Raw genomic sequence first — 15,834 nt, 5'->3', positions numbered from 1 at the left:
ATCAGCCTAGTAAACCTCCTCTGCACTCCCTCCAAGGCCAAAATATCTTTGCGCAGGTGCGGCGCCCAAAAATGCACACAGTACTCCAGTTGCGGCCTCACCAATGCCCTATACAGCTGCAGCAAGACCTCCCTACTTTTATATTCAATCCCCTTCGCTATGAAGGCCAGCATCCCATTCGCCTTCCTGACCACCTGCTGCACCTGCAAGCTGGGTTTTTGCGACTCATGCACAAGGACCCCGAGGTCCCTCTGCACCGTCGCCTGCTGCAGTTTTTCGCCCCGTAAGTAATAGTCCTTCCTACCATTCTTCCTACCAAAGTGGACGACCTCACACTTGCCAACATTAAATTCCATTTGCCATTTCCTGGCCCATTTGCCCAGCCTATCTAGATCCTTCTGCAGACTCTCCACACCCTCCGCACAATTTGCCGTTCCCCCAATCTTGGTGTCATCAGCAAATTTCGACACTCTACACTCGGTTCCCTCCTCCAGATCATCTATATAAATGGTAAAAAGCTGAGGCCCCAGCACCGACCCCTGGGGCACTCCACTAGTCACCATCCGCCAATCCGAATAGCACCCGTTGACCCCCACTCTCTGCCTCCTATTTGACAACCAATCCTCTATCCACGCTAACACCCTACCCCCAACTCCATGTCCCTCGACCTTCTGCAATAACCTCTTGTGAGGCACTTTGTCAAACGCCTTCTGAAAATCTAGAAAGACCACATCCACCGGCTCTCCTCTATCCACCGCCCTAGACACATCCTCATAGAACTCCAGTAAATTTGTCAGACACGACTTCCCTTTAATGAAACCGTGCTGCGTCTGCTCTATCAAGCAATTCCCTTCAAGATGCCTCGCAATTTCCTCCTTAATGACAGATTCTAACATTTTACCCACCACAGACGTTAAACTAACCGGCCTATAATTCCCCACCTTTTGCCTGGCACCCTTCTTAAACAACGGCGTAACATTAGCCGTTTTCCAATCATCCGGCACTTCCCCGGAATCCAGCGACGTTTGGAAAATAACCACCAAGGCATCCACTATCACCTCCGCCATTTCTTTCAGAACCCTCGGATGCATTCCATCCGGTCCTGGGGACTTGTCCACAATCAGCCCCTCCAGTCTGTCGAGCACCGCCTTTCTAGTAACAGTAATGTCATTAAGACCCTCCAGTCCTACCACCTTTCCTTCGCTAACACCTGGCAAATTATTCACATCCTCCTCTGTGAAGACAGAAACAAAAAAGTTATTCAATACCTTAGCCATATCCCCATCCCCTACCACTAGGTCCCCTTTCTCATCCTCTAAAGGACCAACATTCACCCTAGCCAGCCTCTTCCTTTTTATATATTTATAAAAACTCTTGCTATCCTTTTTTATGTTAAGCGCTAGCCCAGCTTCATAGTTTCTCCTACCCTTCCTTATCAACTTCTTTGTCAATCTTTGTTGACATTTAAACCTCTCCCAATCCTCTTCTCGCCCACTACTCTTAGCTACTCTAAATTCCTCCGCTTTTAGTTTAACACTTTCCTTCACCTCCTTCGTTATCCACGGCTTATTACCTCTCCTCCTACTATCCTTTTTGACCATCGGAATAAATTTCTGCTGAGCACCAAGAAAGATCTCCTTAAAGATCCTCCACTGCTCCTCAACAGACCCTCCCTCCAACGCGCTCTCCCAGTCCACATTCTCCAATTCTTCTCTCATCCTACCGTATTCCCCTGTATTCAAACAAAGGACGCGTGTCCGGGAACCCACTTTCTCCTCCTCCTCCAATCGATATATTGCTTTTCCTAGATTACAATAATGACTACACTTCAAAAGTATTTCATTGGCTATAAAATACTTTTTGATGTCCTGAGGTCATGAAAGATGTTATATTATTTCAATACATTTTCTTTCTACTGCAACCAGAGAGGAGGCATTACTTGACTTGGCTCCCGAGTAATAACGAGTAAAATAGTTGACATAAAACCAGGGGATACTAGGAGAAAATACCACAATATAATTAGCATTTCTTTCTCAATTCTCATACTGAATCGAACTCAATGATACTGAATTGGGAAAACAACAGGATATCTTGCCTACAGAGCTGGCCACACACTTGCGATAATAGGCCTAGCCAAAATGGATCTTTTATATCAACCTGCGAGGGCAGTCAGAATTCCAACTTCAGTACTTCGTTTGAAGTTGGAAACATGTCACTAGAAAAAAAAGTGGAAAGTTGTCCTTGAGGTGGTCACCAGTCTGCTTAAACCAAGAACTCATCTGGAGCATTTCCATTCAAAAGCTGAGTCAAAGTCAATGACTATGGCAGAGCAAAACCTTTAGTTTCAGACCAGCATTTGTTGCCACCCCAATTCCTCTAGAACTCAATGACCATTTCATTATGTGAAACTACCTGACAAAAAACTCCATTACCACAAAATGTAGAATCTTGCTTTATAGATTGCAGCAGAAAAAGCCATCAGGGAAAATCCTCTTAAGGGCCTTGCTATATAATGGTTTTATATGCCTGAGCTTTGGGAGGAGCAAGGAAGGAAATAAGTGTTCCCATTACTATTGAGGTCGGTAGTCTACTGTCATTTCTTCACAGATGTCAATCCATTCATTTTTAGGAGCAAATAAGTGAGTAGGAACTCAATTTCTGACGAATCGAGACTACATTTTAGTCACTGAATAGAAGCAAACCAATGTTGCTTCATATGAACTCAAAGTGGGCCATTCTCCCATTCAAGCCAACTCCACCATTCATTAAGATCATAGCTGATCTGATCGTAACCTCAACTCCAAATTTCCATCGACTCCCTATAATCTTTCAACGCCTTTTTCATCAAGAATGAACCCAGCTCTGCTTTAAAATATTCAAACTCTGTTTCCGCTGCCTTTTGAAGTGTTCCAAAGGCTCTCAACCCTCAAAGAGAAAAAAATTCTCATGTCTTAAATGGGCGATGCTATATTTTAAAACAGTGACCTCTAATACTAGATTCTCCCACAAATGGAAACATTCTCTTCACATAAACCATATCAAGACTTCTCAGGATCTTATAAGGGTTTCAATCAAGTCATCTTACTCTTCTAAATTCAAGCAGATACAAGCCGAGCCAGCCTGGCCTTCCCTCATAAGACAAAGGGAAACTGTCTCTGAATTGCTTCCAGTGCATGTACCTTTCTTTAATAAAGGAAACCCATACTGCACACAGTACTCTCAGATTTCTCCAATCTCCTTTTGTACTGAAGCATAACCTCCACTCTTTTGTATTCAATTCCTCTCGTAATAAATAACATTCTATTAGCTTTCCTAATCACTTGCTATACCTACATACTAATCTTTTGTAATTTATGCACTTGGATAACCAGATCCCACTGCATCTCAGAGCTCTGCAAACTCTCATCATTTAGATAACATGCTTCATTTTTAATTTTTCCTGCCAAAATAGGCAATTTTATATTTTGCCACATTGTACTCCATTTGCCAGATCTTTGCTCATATACTTAATCTACCCATATTTTTTGTGGCCTCCTTACATCTTCTTCACATTTTACTTCCCTACCTATCTTTGTGTTATCAGCAAATTTAGTAACAATAACTTCAAACCCTTCAGCGATTTAAAACAAAAATTAGGGGATATGGATATTGCTGGCTAGACGAACAGTTATTGCTCTTGCCTAGATGCCCTGAGACAGTAGTGATGTTGAGTTGCCTATTTGAACCACTGCAGTCCCTGAAGTATCGGTACATCCACAGTGCTGTTAGGGAGTGGGATCCAGGATTTTGACTGAGCAGTCAAGATGGTGAATGATTAGAGGGGAACCTCCTGGTAGTGCTGTCTGAAGGATCTACTGCTCGTCTTACTAGATTGTAATAGTCATGGGTTTGGAAGGTGCAGCTTAAGGAACCTTGGCAAGTTCCTACAGTGTTTCTTGTAGAACTTACACATGGCTCCCACTGTTCCTCAGTGATGGAGGGATTAAATATTTGTGCAAGGGGTAGCAATGTAGAAAGCAAGCAGACTGCCTTGTCCTGGATAGTATCAAGCTTCTTGAGCATTGCTGGAGCTGCACTCATTCAGGCTAGTGGAGAGTTTTCCATTTCATTCCTGATTTGCACCTTGTAGATTGTGGATAGGCTTTGGGGAGTCAGGAGATGTGTTGTTCACTGCAGGATTCCTAGCCTTTGACCTGCTCTGGTGGTCACAGTATTAATATGGCTAGTCCAGTTCAGCTTCTGGTCAATAGTTATTCCCAGGATGTTGATGGTGGGGATTCAGCAATGGTAATGCCACTGAAAGTCACGGGGCGATGGTTAGATCTTGTCTTGTTGGAAATTGTCATTGCCGGTCAATTGTGTGGTGTGAATGTTACTTTCCAATTATCAGCCTGAGCCTGGATATTATCTAGGTCTTGCTGCATTTGGACATGGACTGCTTCAAATGTAACAAGTTGATACCCCAGCACTGATCCTTGTGTCATACCACTTATTACACTCTGTTCTATCTTTTCAAAGAGATAAAACATACATGGTGGCAAAGGGATCTTATTTTAAAATATACCATGAACAAGTTTATACAAAACCCCAAAAGAAAACATTATAAACGTTGTCATTTTTGATCTGTTCATCCCCACATGAATTTACTTATGAGTTGACAATTTCCAGGTTTGCACATCAAAGACGTATCCAAGATTAATCTGGTCAAGTAAGTCAGGTTTTAAATCTACCAGTTCCAAAGTGAACATCGCTAAAAGGATATAACTTGTTAATAGAAAACAGAGTAGGTAGAAAAGAACACACTACTGTTCAAGTAAATAAATAGGACAAGAGAATAGGAAAATAGACAACATTAAAGGAAAAAACAGGTAATACAGGCAAAGATTTTTATCCTGATATTCCGGTGTTGAATAGTTTAGACTTATAAACGAAACTATTTAAGAATCATAGAACCCTACAGTGCAGAAAGAGCCCTTCGGCCCATCGAGTCTGCACTGAACACAATCCTACCCCCATATCGCTACATATTATACCCACTAAGGCCTCTAACCTTCGCATCCCAGGACACTAACGGACAACTAGCATAGCCAATCAACCTAGCCCACACACCTTTGGACTGTGGGAGGAAATCGGAGCACCCGGAGGAAACCCACACAGACATGAGGAGAATGTGCAAACCCCACACAGACAGTGGCCCGGGCCGGGAATCGAACTCAGGTCCCTGGAACTGTGAAGCACCAGTGCTAACAACTGTGCTACCATGCCACCCCATTTAGTTTATAAGTAAATAGTAATAAAGTTATTTCTGATGTTTGACTGAACTTGTAATGATTTTTATTTCAGTTTTATAGGTATTGAACAAGAAAAAAATGAGCCAGTCACTTTACCTGCTCATAGATCTGGGTTAAAATATTTCTAAATGTATCAATTCAAAATGCAGGGAAGTTTCTGAATCTTCCAAAACCCCCAAGTTCGATGTAATGATTTTGAGAAATCTATGATTGGTATGTATGGGTTATGAAAGTAGTTGTTTCTGGAGCACAACATATTTGAATGATAATTTTATTTTCCAGTGTGGTTACTGCCATGAATTGTCCATCATAGAAATATTGCAAATAAAACACTTAAGGCTTGTGTACCACAGGGTGGCAGTATCGCAGTTTTTCATTAATTTAGATTTAACACGATTAAGTCTTTGTTTTGAAGTGAACAGCTCATTGTTGCAAAGCAAAGAAATGGAACACATAACTTAGCTGTACAGAAGTACCGTGTAACACCTTTGCAAATGCAAAACCTTACCCTTTTGTCCAGTGTTCTCTCCCTCACAAAGCCCAGCAGTTGATCGTTTACTAGTGATAGATCTTTCTTTCCTGCTGTTATTATCGTAACAATGACATCATGCCGGATGGCCTCTTCTGGGTCATGTGATCGGACCTTCAAGTAGTCTATTTAAAAAAACATTTAAAATACACGATTCCTGATTCAGGATGCTACAAATACTTTTAGACAGAAACATGCATTGGAGTGAACAATTCAGCTACCTGTGTCTGAAGGTCATAACCTTTTCCAAATAGTTAAAAAAGGTCAATAGAACTGGTTACTGCTTTTTTTCAAATAGAAAGTCAGCAATGCTTCCATATGCAACTGGCTGTGTGTATATTGAAATGGTAGTTTTCATATAGTTATGGGCCAAAGTTCAATGTAAAATGGTAATGACCATAATAACTGTTATTTTTGCAAATTGAATTCAACAGTCTGGATTTTGAAGTCAGCAGTGAAACAACTTCCGAATGTAGTTTTCCCCTTTCCAGGGACAACTTAAATCTGCTGTGAAGTCAAAGCGGTCTCTGGACTTGCAACAACACATATGTCAGCAAGCAGGTAACCTGCCAATTGCATTGAAGTATTTACACATAGCAAACCATACTATAGGAAACATTTTAAACTTCATCTGGAATTCCACAGTATTTTCTACATCTGCAGAAGCTGCTTTCAGTTTCATTGGAGCAGTGATGACAAACTGCTGAAAATTTTGCCATTGTCAACACAGCAAAACACTATTACCTGTCCACTTTTAAGAGAAAAGCATTGTAGAACACAAAAGCTGTGCTGGAGTTTACTGTCTAAGCAAGGTAAAGAACAGAAATGTCAATGAACCATACAATCAGCTATCATGTTAAACTCTGGCACCAGACATGACATACCAAGGCCAATAGACCCTGTGAATTTCACCACACTAATATCTGTGGATTTTTGCCAGTTGCTCCACAGATTAATCAAGTCACAGCTTCAGAGTCATACTTTTAAGGATCATATTTTTCATCCAATACCCCAGACTCCTCCATCACCAAATTTTGATCGGTCCTGCCACCTCAGTAGGGCAGATCCATTCGAGGTGTACAACAGTGGCATACAGTCAAGAGGGAATGGCACTATGAGACCTCAACATTGATACCAGACCACAAATTATCATGGCATCAGGTCACACAAAGACAAGAAAATCACTTAGCTGCACAAATTAGCAAAATTGCAATTGACATAAAACCAGATCATGACATCGAAATTCATAAAAGTTAGTGCGGAATTGGCCAACCAGTCTGTATCCACATTTAACCCCCTATTATGCAGATAGTGCTAATTTCTTTCATCCATCAGGCTCTGATATTCCTTCAACCGCCTATCCGGTGCAGCCTTGAAAATTGATAAACATGTCTTCGTCTATTTTTTAATAAACAGACTTACTAAAGTAGTCTATTTTTTAAAAAAACTTATTTAAAATGCACAATTCCTGATTCAGGATTACTACAAACACTTTTAGACAGAAGCATGCACTGGAGTGAACTGTGTCTGAAGGTCATAACCTTTTTCAAAATAGCTAAAGTCAACAGAACTAGTTACTCCTGCTTTTTCAATTAGGAAGTCAGCAATGCTTTCATATGCAATTTGCTGTGTGTATATTGAAATGGTAGAGTTTTCGTGCATTTAACATGATAACTGATTGTATAGTTCATTGACATTTTTGTTGTTAGCTTTGCTGAGTAAGTAAATTCCAGTACCGGTTTTATATTCTGCAATGCTTTCCTCTGTTAAAAGTGGCAGGTAATGGTTAGTGTTTTGCTGTGTTGACAATGGCAAAATTCTTCAGCAGTTTGCCATCACTACGCCAGTGAAGCTGATAGCAACTTTGAGGTGTACAAAATATTGTGCAAAATACAAGCCTCAACTATGAGCACTGGGAGCAAATTTTGCATAACTCTGAAGGTTAAAATCTCACCTGCAAGATCTTTGGCTAAATCTGGATGATTCATCAAACAATGACTTGCAAACTTCACACATTCTAGCCTCACAGGAACATGTATGTCGTTAAATCTATATCAAAAAACATATTTTTGATATTTGTGTAAATATGTTTATACATACAACTTATTTCCTTGTTTACACAAAATAATGAAAAATGAACGAAGAGCCAAATTATGACTTGTTCACTGACTGAACCATATAATAACACAGGTGCTAAAAAAACAAGATTATGTTTATTATGTACATTATTGACTCAATGACACATACAATGGAATGCATTGCGATCAAATGGCTCAAGAAAGGCATACCAAGGATCACAACCTTCAACTAATTTGACACCATCCAACAGCCATTTTTGATCAATGTGCTCTAGATTCAGAAAAGGGCACTGGGGAATAATTCTGCTTGGGCACTATTGGGAATCAGATGGCTAACTGACGAAGATTGCGCCACTATCAGAAATGATTTTTCAATAACTTGTATTTATCTAACACCTCCAAAACAACGAAACATCACAAGCCATTTCAAAGGAGCTTTATAAAACAAAGTATTTTGCCAGGTAAATCAATGTTAAGTCAGATGGTAAAAAAGGTTGGACAAAGATCAGCTTTAAGGTGCATCTTAAAGGAAGAAAATTAGGTAGGAGAGGCAAGGTGGTTTTGGAAGGGAATTCCAGAGCCCATGTCCTAGGCGACTAAAGGCAGCCACCAATGATGCAGCCATTAAAGCTAGGGATGCACAAGAGGCCAGACTTGAAGGAGCGCAGATATAACGGAGAGTTGTGTGCTGGAAGAGATTACAAAAATAGGAAGGGATGAGGCCATGGAGGAGTTGAAAACAATAGCAGGAATTTCAAAATCAAGAGATTGCTTGACTGAGAGACAGCGTAGGTCAGTAGGAAAAAGATGATAGGGGAATAGACTTGCAGCAAATTAAAACATGGTAAATTTTGGATTACCTCAGGACTGCAGTATGAAATGCACAAGACCAGACAGGCATGCATTGGAACAGTATAGTCCATAGTTAACAAAGGCAGAAATGAGGGGATTTTAATATCAGATTAACTGAAAATGGCAAAGTCAAATGATATTAGAGAGGCAGAAATAGGCAGTTTTAGTAATGACATAAATGAGAGATGGTAGCTCATATGTGATACCAAGGTTCCAAAAGACTGACTGAATCTTGAATCACTGCCAGGAAGAGGAATGCCATTGGTAGCAAGCAAATAGAGTTTGGAATGGGGGCCAAAAGCAATGGCTTCAGTCTTCCCAATAATCAATTGGAGGAATTTTCTGCTGATCCAGTACTGAGTATCAGATAAGCAATTTGACAATTTGGCAACAGCAGAGGAGTTCAGAGAGATGGTTGTGACATAGAGCCAATTGCCATCAGCATACGCTGGAAATCTTAACACTTTGCCTTTGAATAACAATGCCAAGCATCATCATGTACATGGGAAACAGGAGTGAGTCAACAATAGACCCTGGTGCACATCAGGGGTAATGGTGGGGAAACAGAAAGAGAAGCTATTGCAAATGATGCTTTGGTTACGACTGGATAGATGAGAATGGAACCTGGTGAGAACCTTTCCAACCAGCTGAACGATAATGGAAGAACGTTAGAGGAGGATGGTGTGTCCAATTATGTCAAACACTGCAGACAGATTACAGAAGGCAAGAAGGGAAAGTTTACATTTGTCAGTCACACGGCAAAGTCACAAATGTGATTCTGTGTGAAACGGTTCTTGGCAAAGTCACAAATGTGATTCTAAGAACCGTTTCAGCACTCTAGTATGTGCAGAAACCTGATTGAAGAGATTCAAACACAGTTCCGGGAAAGACTCAGAGGAACAGAGGGACCTGGGGCGCTTGTCCAAAGTTCCCTGAGGGTGGCAGGGCAGGTTGATAAAGTAGTTAAGGCAGCATCTGGAACACCTGTCTTTATCAGTTGTGGCAAAGATTATAAGAGCAGGGAGCTTATGCTGGAGCTCTACAAAACTTTGGTTGGGCCACAGCTGAAGTATTGTTGCAGTTCTGGTCACCTCACCAATGGAATAAAGTGATTGTACTGGAGAGGGTACAGAGGAGATTCACCACAATGTCGCCTGGGCTGGAGCATTCAAGCTCTGGAGAGAGGCGGGGCAGATGCAGGTTGTGTTCTTTGCACGGGGGGTGGTGGTGAACAGAGAGGGGATGAGGGGTATTGGGAAGGTGGATAGGAAGCTGCGGTTGAGGGGTTAATGTTGAGGGTACATAATTTTCAAGTAAGGGACAGGAGATTCAGATGGGATTTGAGAAAACATGTTTTCACCCAGAAGGTGGCGGAAGTTTGGAATGCGTTGTCTCAGAGGGTAGTTGAAGTAGTAATCTCATCTTTAAAAAGTACATGGGTGAGCGCTTGAAAGGTCATAAACTTTCAAGGCTGTGGACCAACTGCTGAAAAATGGAATTAGTGTAGGTTTAGTATAGTTTTGTCAGTGTAGACTTGTTGGGCTGAAAGGCCCCTTTTGTACTGTTGTGACTCAATGACTCCTAGAAAGGAACAGATTTTGGAGGCAACATCACGTTCAAGGTTTCTGGAGAGGAAAGAGAGGTTAGAGATAGGTCACTTATGCTTAAGAGTGGTGGGGCAAGTTTAGTCTTTTGAGGAGAGGGGTGATGACAGCATATTTAAAGAACAGGGAAAACACCTAGAGAGAGAACACTGGTTACAATATCAACTAGCTTGGGAGCCTTTGGTGATCAGTAATTTAGTGCGAATAGAATTGAGGGAACAGGAAGTGGGGCTCACATTCAAGGTAAGTTCGTGAAAGATAGAAAAAAAATTGCAAATTCAGGAATGGGACATGGGGGAGTGTTAAAGGAAGTTTGGTCAGATGGATATGTGAAAGAGAGGGTTGCAGCAAAGACAGCTGTTCAACTGTCTTGATCTCAATAACAGAAATGTATGAGCTCCTCTTACTTCTTGTTGAACACAAGGTTAAAGGACTAGGAGATAGGAGGTTTCTGAGTTGCTTTGTCGTACAGAAAAGAAGCAGGGGATTATTTTTGCATTCTAGGTTCATCGTGGAGTACTGAGCAGTTTTAGTAGATGAGAGGGGGATCCGAGAGAGTGTTTAGGTGGTCCATTCAGATATGACAGTGGATGTCTAATGTTAGTAAGGGTGTCATATGTTTTTTTCCAAGTCTGCATCCCTTGCACTTAAAGGAGCAAAGATGAAGACCATGCCAGGATTGACGGCCTTGGTGAGTGAAAGTTATTGCTTTATTGGGTACTGGAACATCAGAGGTGGAGGTGAGGGTGCAGTTGAGTAAATCAATAGCCGTACAAATGTTGTGGCAAAGAGAGGATCAAAGGTTAGTTGGTTGGAACGCTTCTCCCAAATCTTATCTCTACATCACTGATTGCAAAATCTGTCATAACCTTGTGCAATTGAGTATGACAGTAAGACTATACAAACTAAATTTTCACTGCACTAAAATTCCTATCAAGCAAAAATATGGATTTTTCACAAAAAAGCCTTTTTAATCCCATGGTTAACCCACTAGAAATGCTAGAATCCGTCATCAAAGAAGCAACAGCAAGGCACCGAGAAAAGAATGGTTCGATCGAGCAGACGCAGCATGGTTTTGTTAAGGGGAAGTCGTGTTTGTTGCAGTTATTGGATTTCTATGAGGATGTGACTAGTGCGGTAGATAGAGGAGAACTGGTGGATGTGGTGTTTTTAGATTTCCAAAAGGCATTTGATAAGGTGCCTCACAAAAGGTTGCTGCAAAAGTTAGGGTGCACGGAGTTGGGGATAAGGTGTTAGCGTGGATAGAGGATTGGCTGTCTAATAGGAAGCAGAGAGTTGGAATCAATGGGTGCTATTCTGGTTAGCAGCTGGTGACTAGTGGAGTGCCGCAGGGATCGGTGCTGGCACCTCAACTGTTTACCATTTACGTAGATGATCTGGAGGAGGGAGCTGAGTGTAGGGTAACGAAATTTGCTGATGACACGAAGATGAGTGGAAAAGCAAATCGCGTGGAGGATGTGGAAAGTCTGCAGAGAGATCTGGATAGGCTGAGCGAGTGGGCGAGGACCTGGCAGATGGAGTATAATGTTAGCAAGTGTGAGGTTATCCACTTTGGTAGAAATAATAGTAGAAGGGATTATTTTTTAAAAGGCGAAAAGCATGCTACGGTGCAGAGGGACCTGGGGGTCCTTGTGCATGAGTCGCAAAAACCCAGTCTTGCAGGTGCAGCAGGTGATCAAGAAGGCAAATGGAATGTTGGCCTATATAGCGAGGGGGATAGAATATAAAAGTCGGGAGGTCTTGCTGCAACTGTACAGGGTACTGGTGAGGCCGCAGCTGGAGTACTCGGTGCAGTTTTGGTCGCCGCACTTGCGAAAGGATATACTGGCCTTGGAGGGAGTGCAGAGAAGGTTCACTAGGCTGATACCGGAGATGAGGGGGTTAGCCTATGAAAAGAGACTGAATAGACTGGGTCTGTACTCGTTGGAGTTTAGAAAGCTGAGGGGGGATCTTATAGAGACATATAAGATAATGAAGGGGATAGATAGGGTAGAGGTAGAGAGATTCTTCCCACTTAGAAAGGATAGCAGGACTAGAGGGCACAGCCTCAAGATAAGGGTGGGGGGGTGAGCAGTTTAGATCGGAGTTGAGGAGGAACATCCTTCACTCAAAGGGTGGTGAATCTCTGGAATTCTCTACCGTTGAAGTGGTGGAGGCTACCTCACTGAATATATTTAAGTCATGGGTAGATGGGTTTCTGATAGACAAGGGAATTAAGAGTTATGGGGAGAAAGCAGGAAAGTGGAACTGATCCACTTAAGATCAGCCATGATCTTATTGAATGGCGGGGCAGGCTCATAGGGCTAGATGACCTACTCCTGCTCCTATTTCTTATGTTCTTATGTTCACTACCTGTGAACATATTTAGCACCATTCCAAAATAGTCAGTTTTCCTATAATCACCTTATACTCAAAGATCATTAACCTGGAACATTAAGTCTATTTCTCCCTCCACAGATATTATCAGACCTGACTATTTCCAGCATTTGCTATTACTTCTGCATTACTTCAGCAATACTTACAAATGCTGGAAATCTTTTAGGCCAGGCAGTATCTATGGAGGAAACAATTAGCTTGATTATTTGGTTGTGGACTCCAAAGGCTAACTGTAAGGTGGTACAGATGAGCTGCATTTGAAAAGGAATGGAGGGAAGGGAAGGGAAGGGAAGGGAAACATATGTTTGCATGTGGTAAGCAGGAAATAATTCTCTGGCATGAGGCAATAACAAGCATAATGATAAAAATCAAAAGAAATAAAGAAATTTGCCAGACGAAAAGACTGTGTGAATAGCTGAGAAGTTAAGTGAAAACTGTAGCATTTTGATTTGATTTATTATTGTCACATGTATTAATACACAGTGAAAAGTATTGCTTCTGGCGCGCTACATAGACAAAAGCATACCGTTCAGAGAGAAGGAAACGAAAGCGTGCAAAATATAGCATTACAGTCATAGCCAGAGTGTAGAGAAAGTTCAATTTAATGTAAGGTAGGTCCATTCAAAAGTCTGATGGCGGCAGGAAAAAGCTATTCTTTAGTCGATTGGTACATGAAATCGGACTTTTGTATCTTTTTCCTGACAGGTGATGGTGGAAGAGACTATGTCCAGGGTCAAGTAATTACGCTGACGGCTTTGCCAAGGCAGCGCGAAGTGAAGATAGAGTTAGTGGTTGGGAGGCTGGTTTGCGTGATAGATTGGGCTGCATTCACGACCTTTTATAGTTTCTTGGGCAGCAGGAGCCATATCAAGCTGTGATGCAACCAGAAAGGATGCTTTCAATGGTGTATCTGTAAAAATTGGAGGGAGTCATAACTGACATGCCAAATTTCCTTAGTCTTCTGAGAAAGTAGAGGCATTGGTCGGCTTTCTTAACTATAGTGTTGGAATTGGTGGACCGGGACAGGTTGTTGGTGATTTAGAAACCTAAAAACTTGAAGCTTTCGACCAGTTCTACTTTGTCCCCATTGATGTAGACAGGGGCATGTTCTCCACTATACTTCCTGAATTCTATGACAATCTCCTCCGTTTTGTTGACAATGAGGGAGAGATTATTGTCAATTCACCTGTTGGTCAAATTCTCTATCTCATTCCGGTACTCTGTCTCATCGTTTTTAAAATCTGACCTACTATGGTGGTGTCATCAGCAAAATTGAAAAGTGAGTTGGATGGGATATTCAGCTAGTTAGGCTGAGGCTGTTTTTGTAAAGCAGAGAAGGCTGATGGGGGACCTGATTGAAGTGTACAAAATTATGAAGGCCGTAAATACGGCAGATAGGAAGTAACTTTTCTTTTCAGTAGAAAAGTCAATAACCAGAGGACGTTCACTTAAGGTAAGAAGCAGGGGATTGAGGAAAGATTTCTTCACCCAGAGGATGGTAGGAATTTGGAACTCACTTCCTGGAAGTGAGTTCCAGGAAGTGAGTTCCAGGAACCCTCACAACATTCAAGAAGCATTTAGAGAAGCACTTGAAAGGTTTTTTGAAGTGTGATCACTGTTGGAATGCACAAAAACAGTGAATTGTGCATAGCAAGATCCCAAAACCATATTTAGCTTCCAACAACAACAAATTATCATAAAACAAATACCACATCTCGTCATTAACTCACTAAAGCGTCTCTTACCGTCCCAGAAAACACTGCCACAGAGGACGATTTTGTGTTGCCAGTTCCGAATCCTTTGCACCAAATAGCTTAGCCAAAAGTCGAACAACAGCCAATCGCTCTTCTCCATCATTACTCTGAGAAAACAAACTGGCATGAGTGCAATACACAAAGATGACTAGTTTTCTAAGAACTAAAGTAGTGACTTACACAAAGTGTCAAACACATTAAGCTTCATTCACAATATACAGTTGAAATTAGAAAAATGAACAGTAATTCAATTTAATCATACATTAAGCTATCTTCTGAACTAACTGGAGCTATTACAAACAGATATAAGGGAGGTAACAGAAAGTCAGTGAGATAAGGTATTGTTCTCATGGCCAGGTTGCTTTCAGATTTTAATCACAATTCACTGACTACACAAACTCAACAATGAAACGTAGTATTTCTAAAAAATACTAAATACCATCATTACCACACTGACCTCAACAATAAGCTATTTTCACTTCAGTGGCCATCTCATAAGGCAGCATTTTATCTTCATCTTTATCATAATTAAAAACTGGAAACACTGAATGCATTTTCTATCTGTCACAACAAACATACATCACATTTCACAGAACAAGGGAACTGTTCAAGAACACAGTATTTCAGCCAACGTACCTGCAGCCTCTTAAAATGACTTCTGTATCAACTGATCCACATATTTACTTGATATCATGGTTTTATACCTTTCAGAATGGCATTATCTAACTTCTACATCCATACAAACATCAGTTTACCATGTGCAGCGGCTCTGGAGATTGCTAATAAACTAACATAAATTTAAAGTCTTGCATATGACATGCACTTTAGCTACATATTATTTTCATTTCCTGTCTCTCAATCACTGACCAGTGTTTCAACATTTTATCATTTTGTTGATTATATTGAAGTTAAATAGCAACAAGTCAGAACAGGAGATGAGCAATGCCTGAATCAAAATTAAAGTAAGCAGTGAGAAAATTATGAGAAGCTCCCAATGACTTATGAAAAAAGCCAACTGTATTTGGGGAGTTGAATAGCTATCAATGTACGAAAAAGTAAACCAATATAATCACTTAAATGAAACAACAGCCTCATCTATTAAGGAGCCAAAATTTGTGTGCAAAGTAAGATTTCAAGCAAATTTATAAATTAATAGAAATACATATTTCAGAATAACACAATTAAATTTACTCAGTGAATTGTATTTTCTTTTTCAATGCCTTCCTTAAAGCATTTCACTTCATAGACTCAGTCCGCTCAAAAACCTGGATTTCAATTGTATATTTCATCTCAAAAACAAATAGGAAAGTTTTCAATCAAAATTGCATA

The 15,834-nt window shown here is 40.8% G+C and overlaps 1 protein-coding gene across 4 annotated transcripts in view; it reads right to left on the bottom strand.

Moving 5' to 3' along the window:
- Nucleotides 1-15,834, bottom strand: part of pds5a (PDS5 cohesin associated factor A) — a 219,673-nt gene that overhangs the window by 116,286 nt on the left and 87,553 nt on the right. For all 4 annotated transcript variants that reach the window (XM_080188570.1, XM_080188561.1, XM_080188579.1 and 1 more), the window contains exons 9-11: nt 14,497-14,612; nt 7,775-7,869; nt 5,800-5,945 (exon numbers count right to left, since the gene is read on the bottom strand). In XM_080188570.1, the coding sequence (XP_080044696.1) occupies nt 5,800-5,945; nt 7,775-7,869; nt 14,497-14,612 (357 nt within the window). The remainder of the gene's footprint in view (nt 1-5,799; nt 5,946-7,774; nt 7,870-14,496; nt 14,613-15,834) is intronic.

The sequence above is a fragment of the Carcharhinus amblyrhynchos genome, chromosome 1 (assembly GCF_965287045.1).
Source record: "Carcharhinus amblyrhynchos chromosome 1, sCarAmb.v2.hapA, whole genome shotgun sequence".
Taxonomy (NCBI): Eukaryota; Metazoa; Chordata; class Chondrichthyes; order Carcharhiniformes; family Carcharhinidae; genus Carcharhinus; species Carcharhinus amblyrhynchos.
The sequence above is the reverse complement of the archived record's forward strand: the minus strand, read 5'-3'. Positions and strand labels throughout refer to the sequence as shown.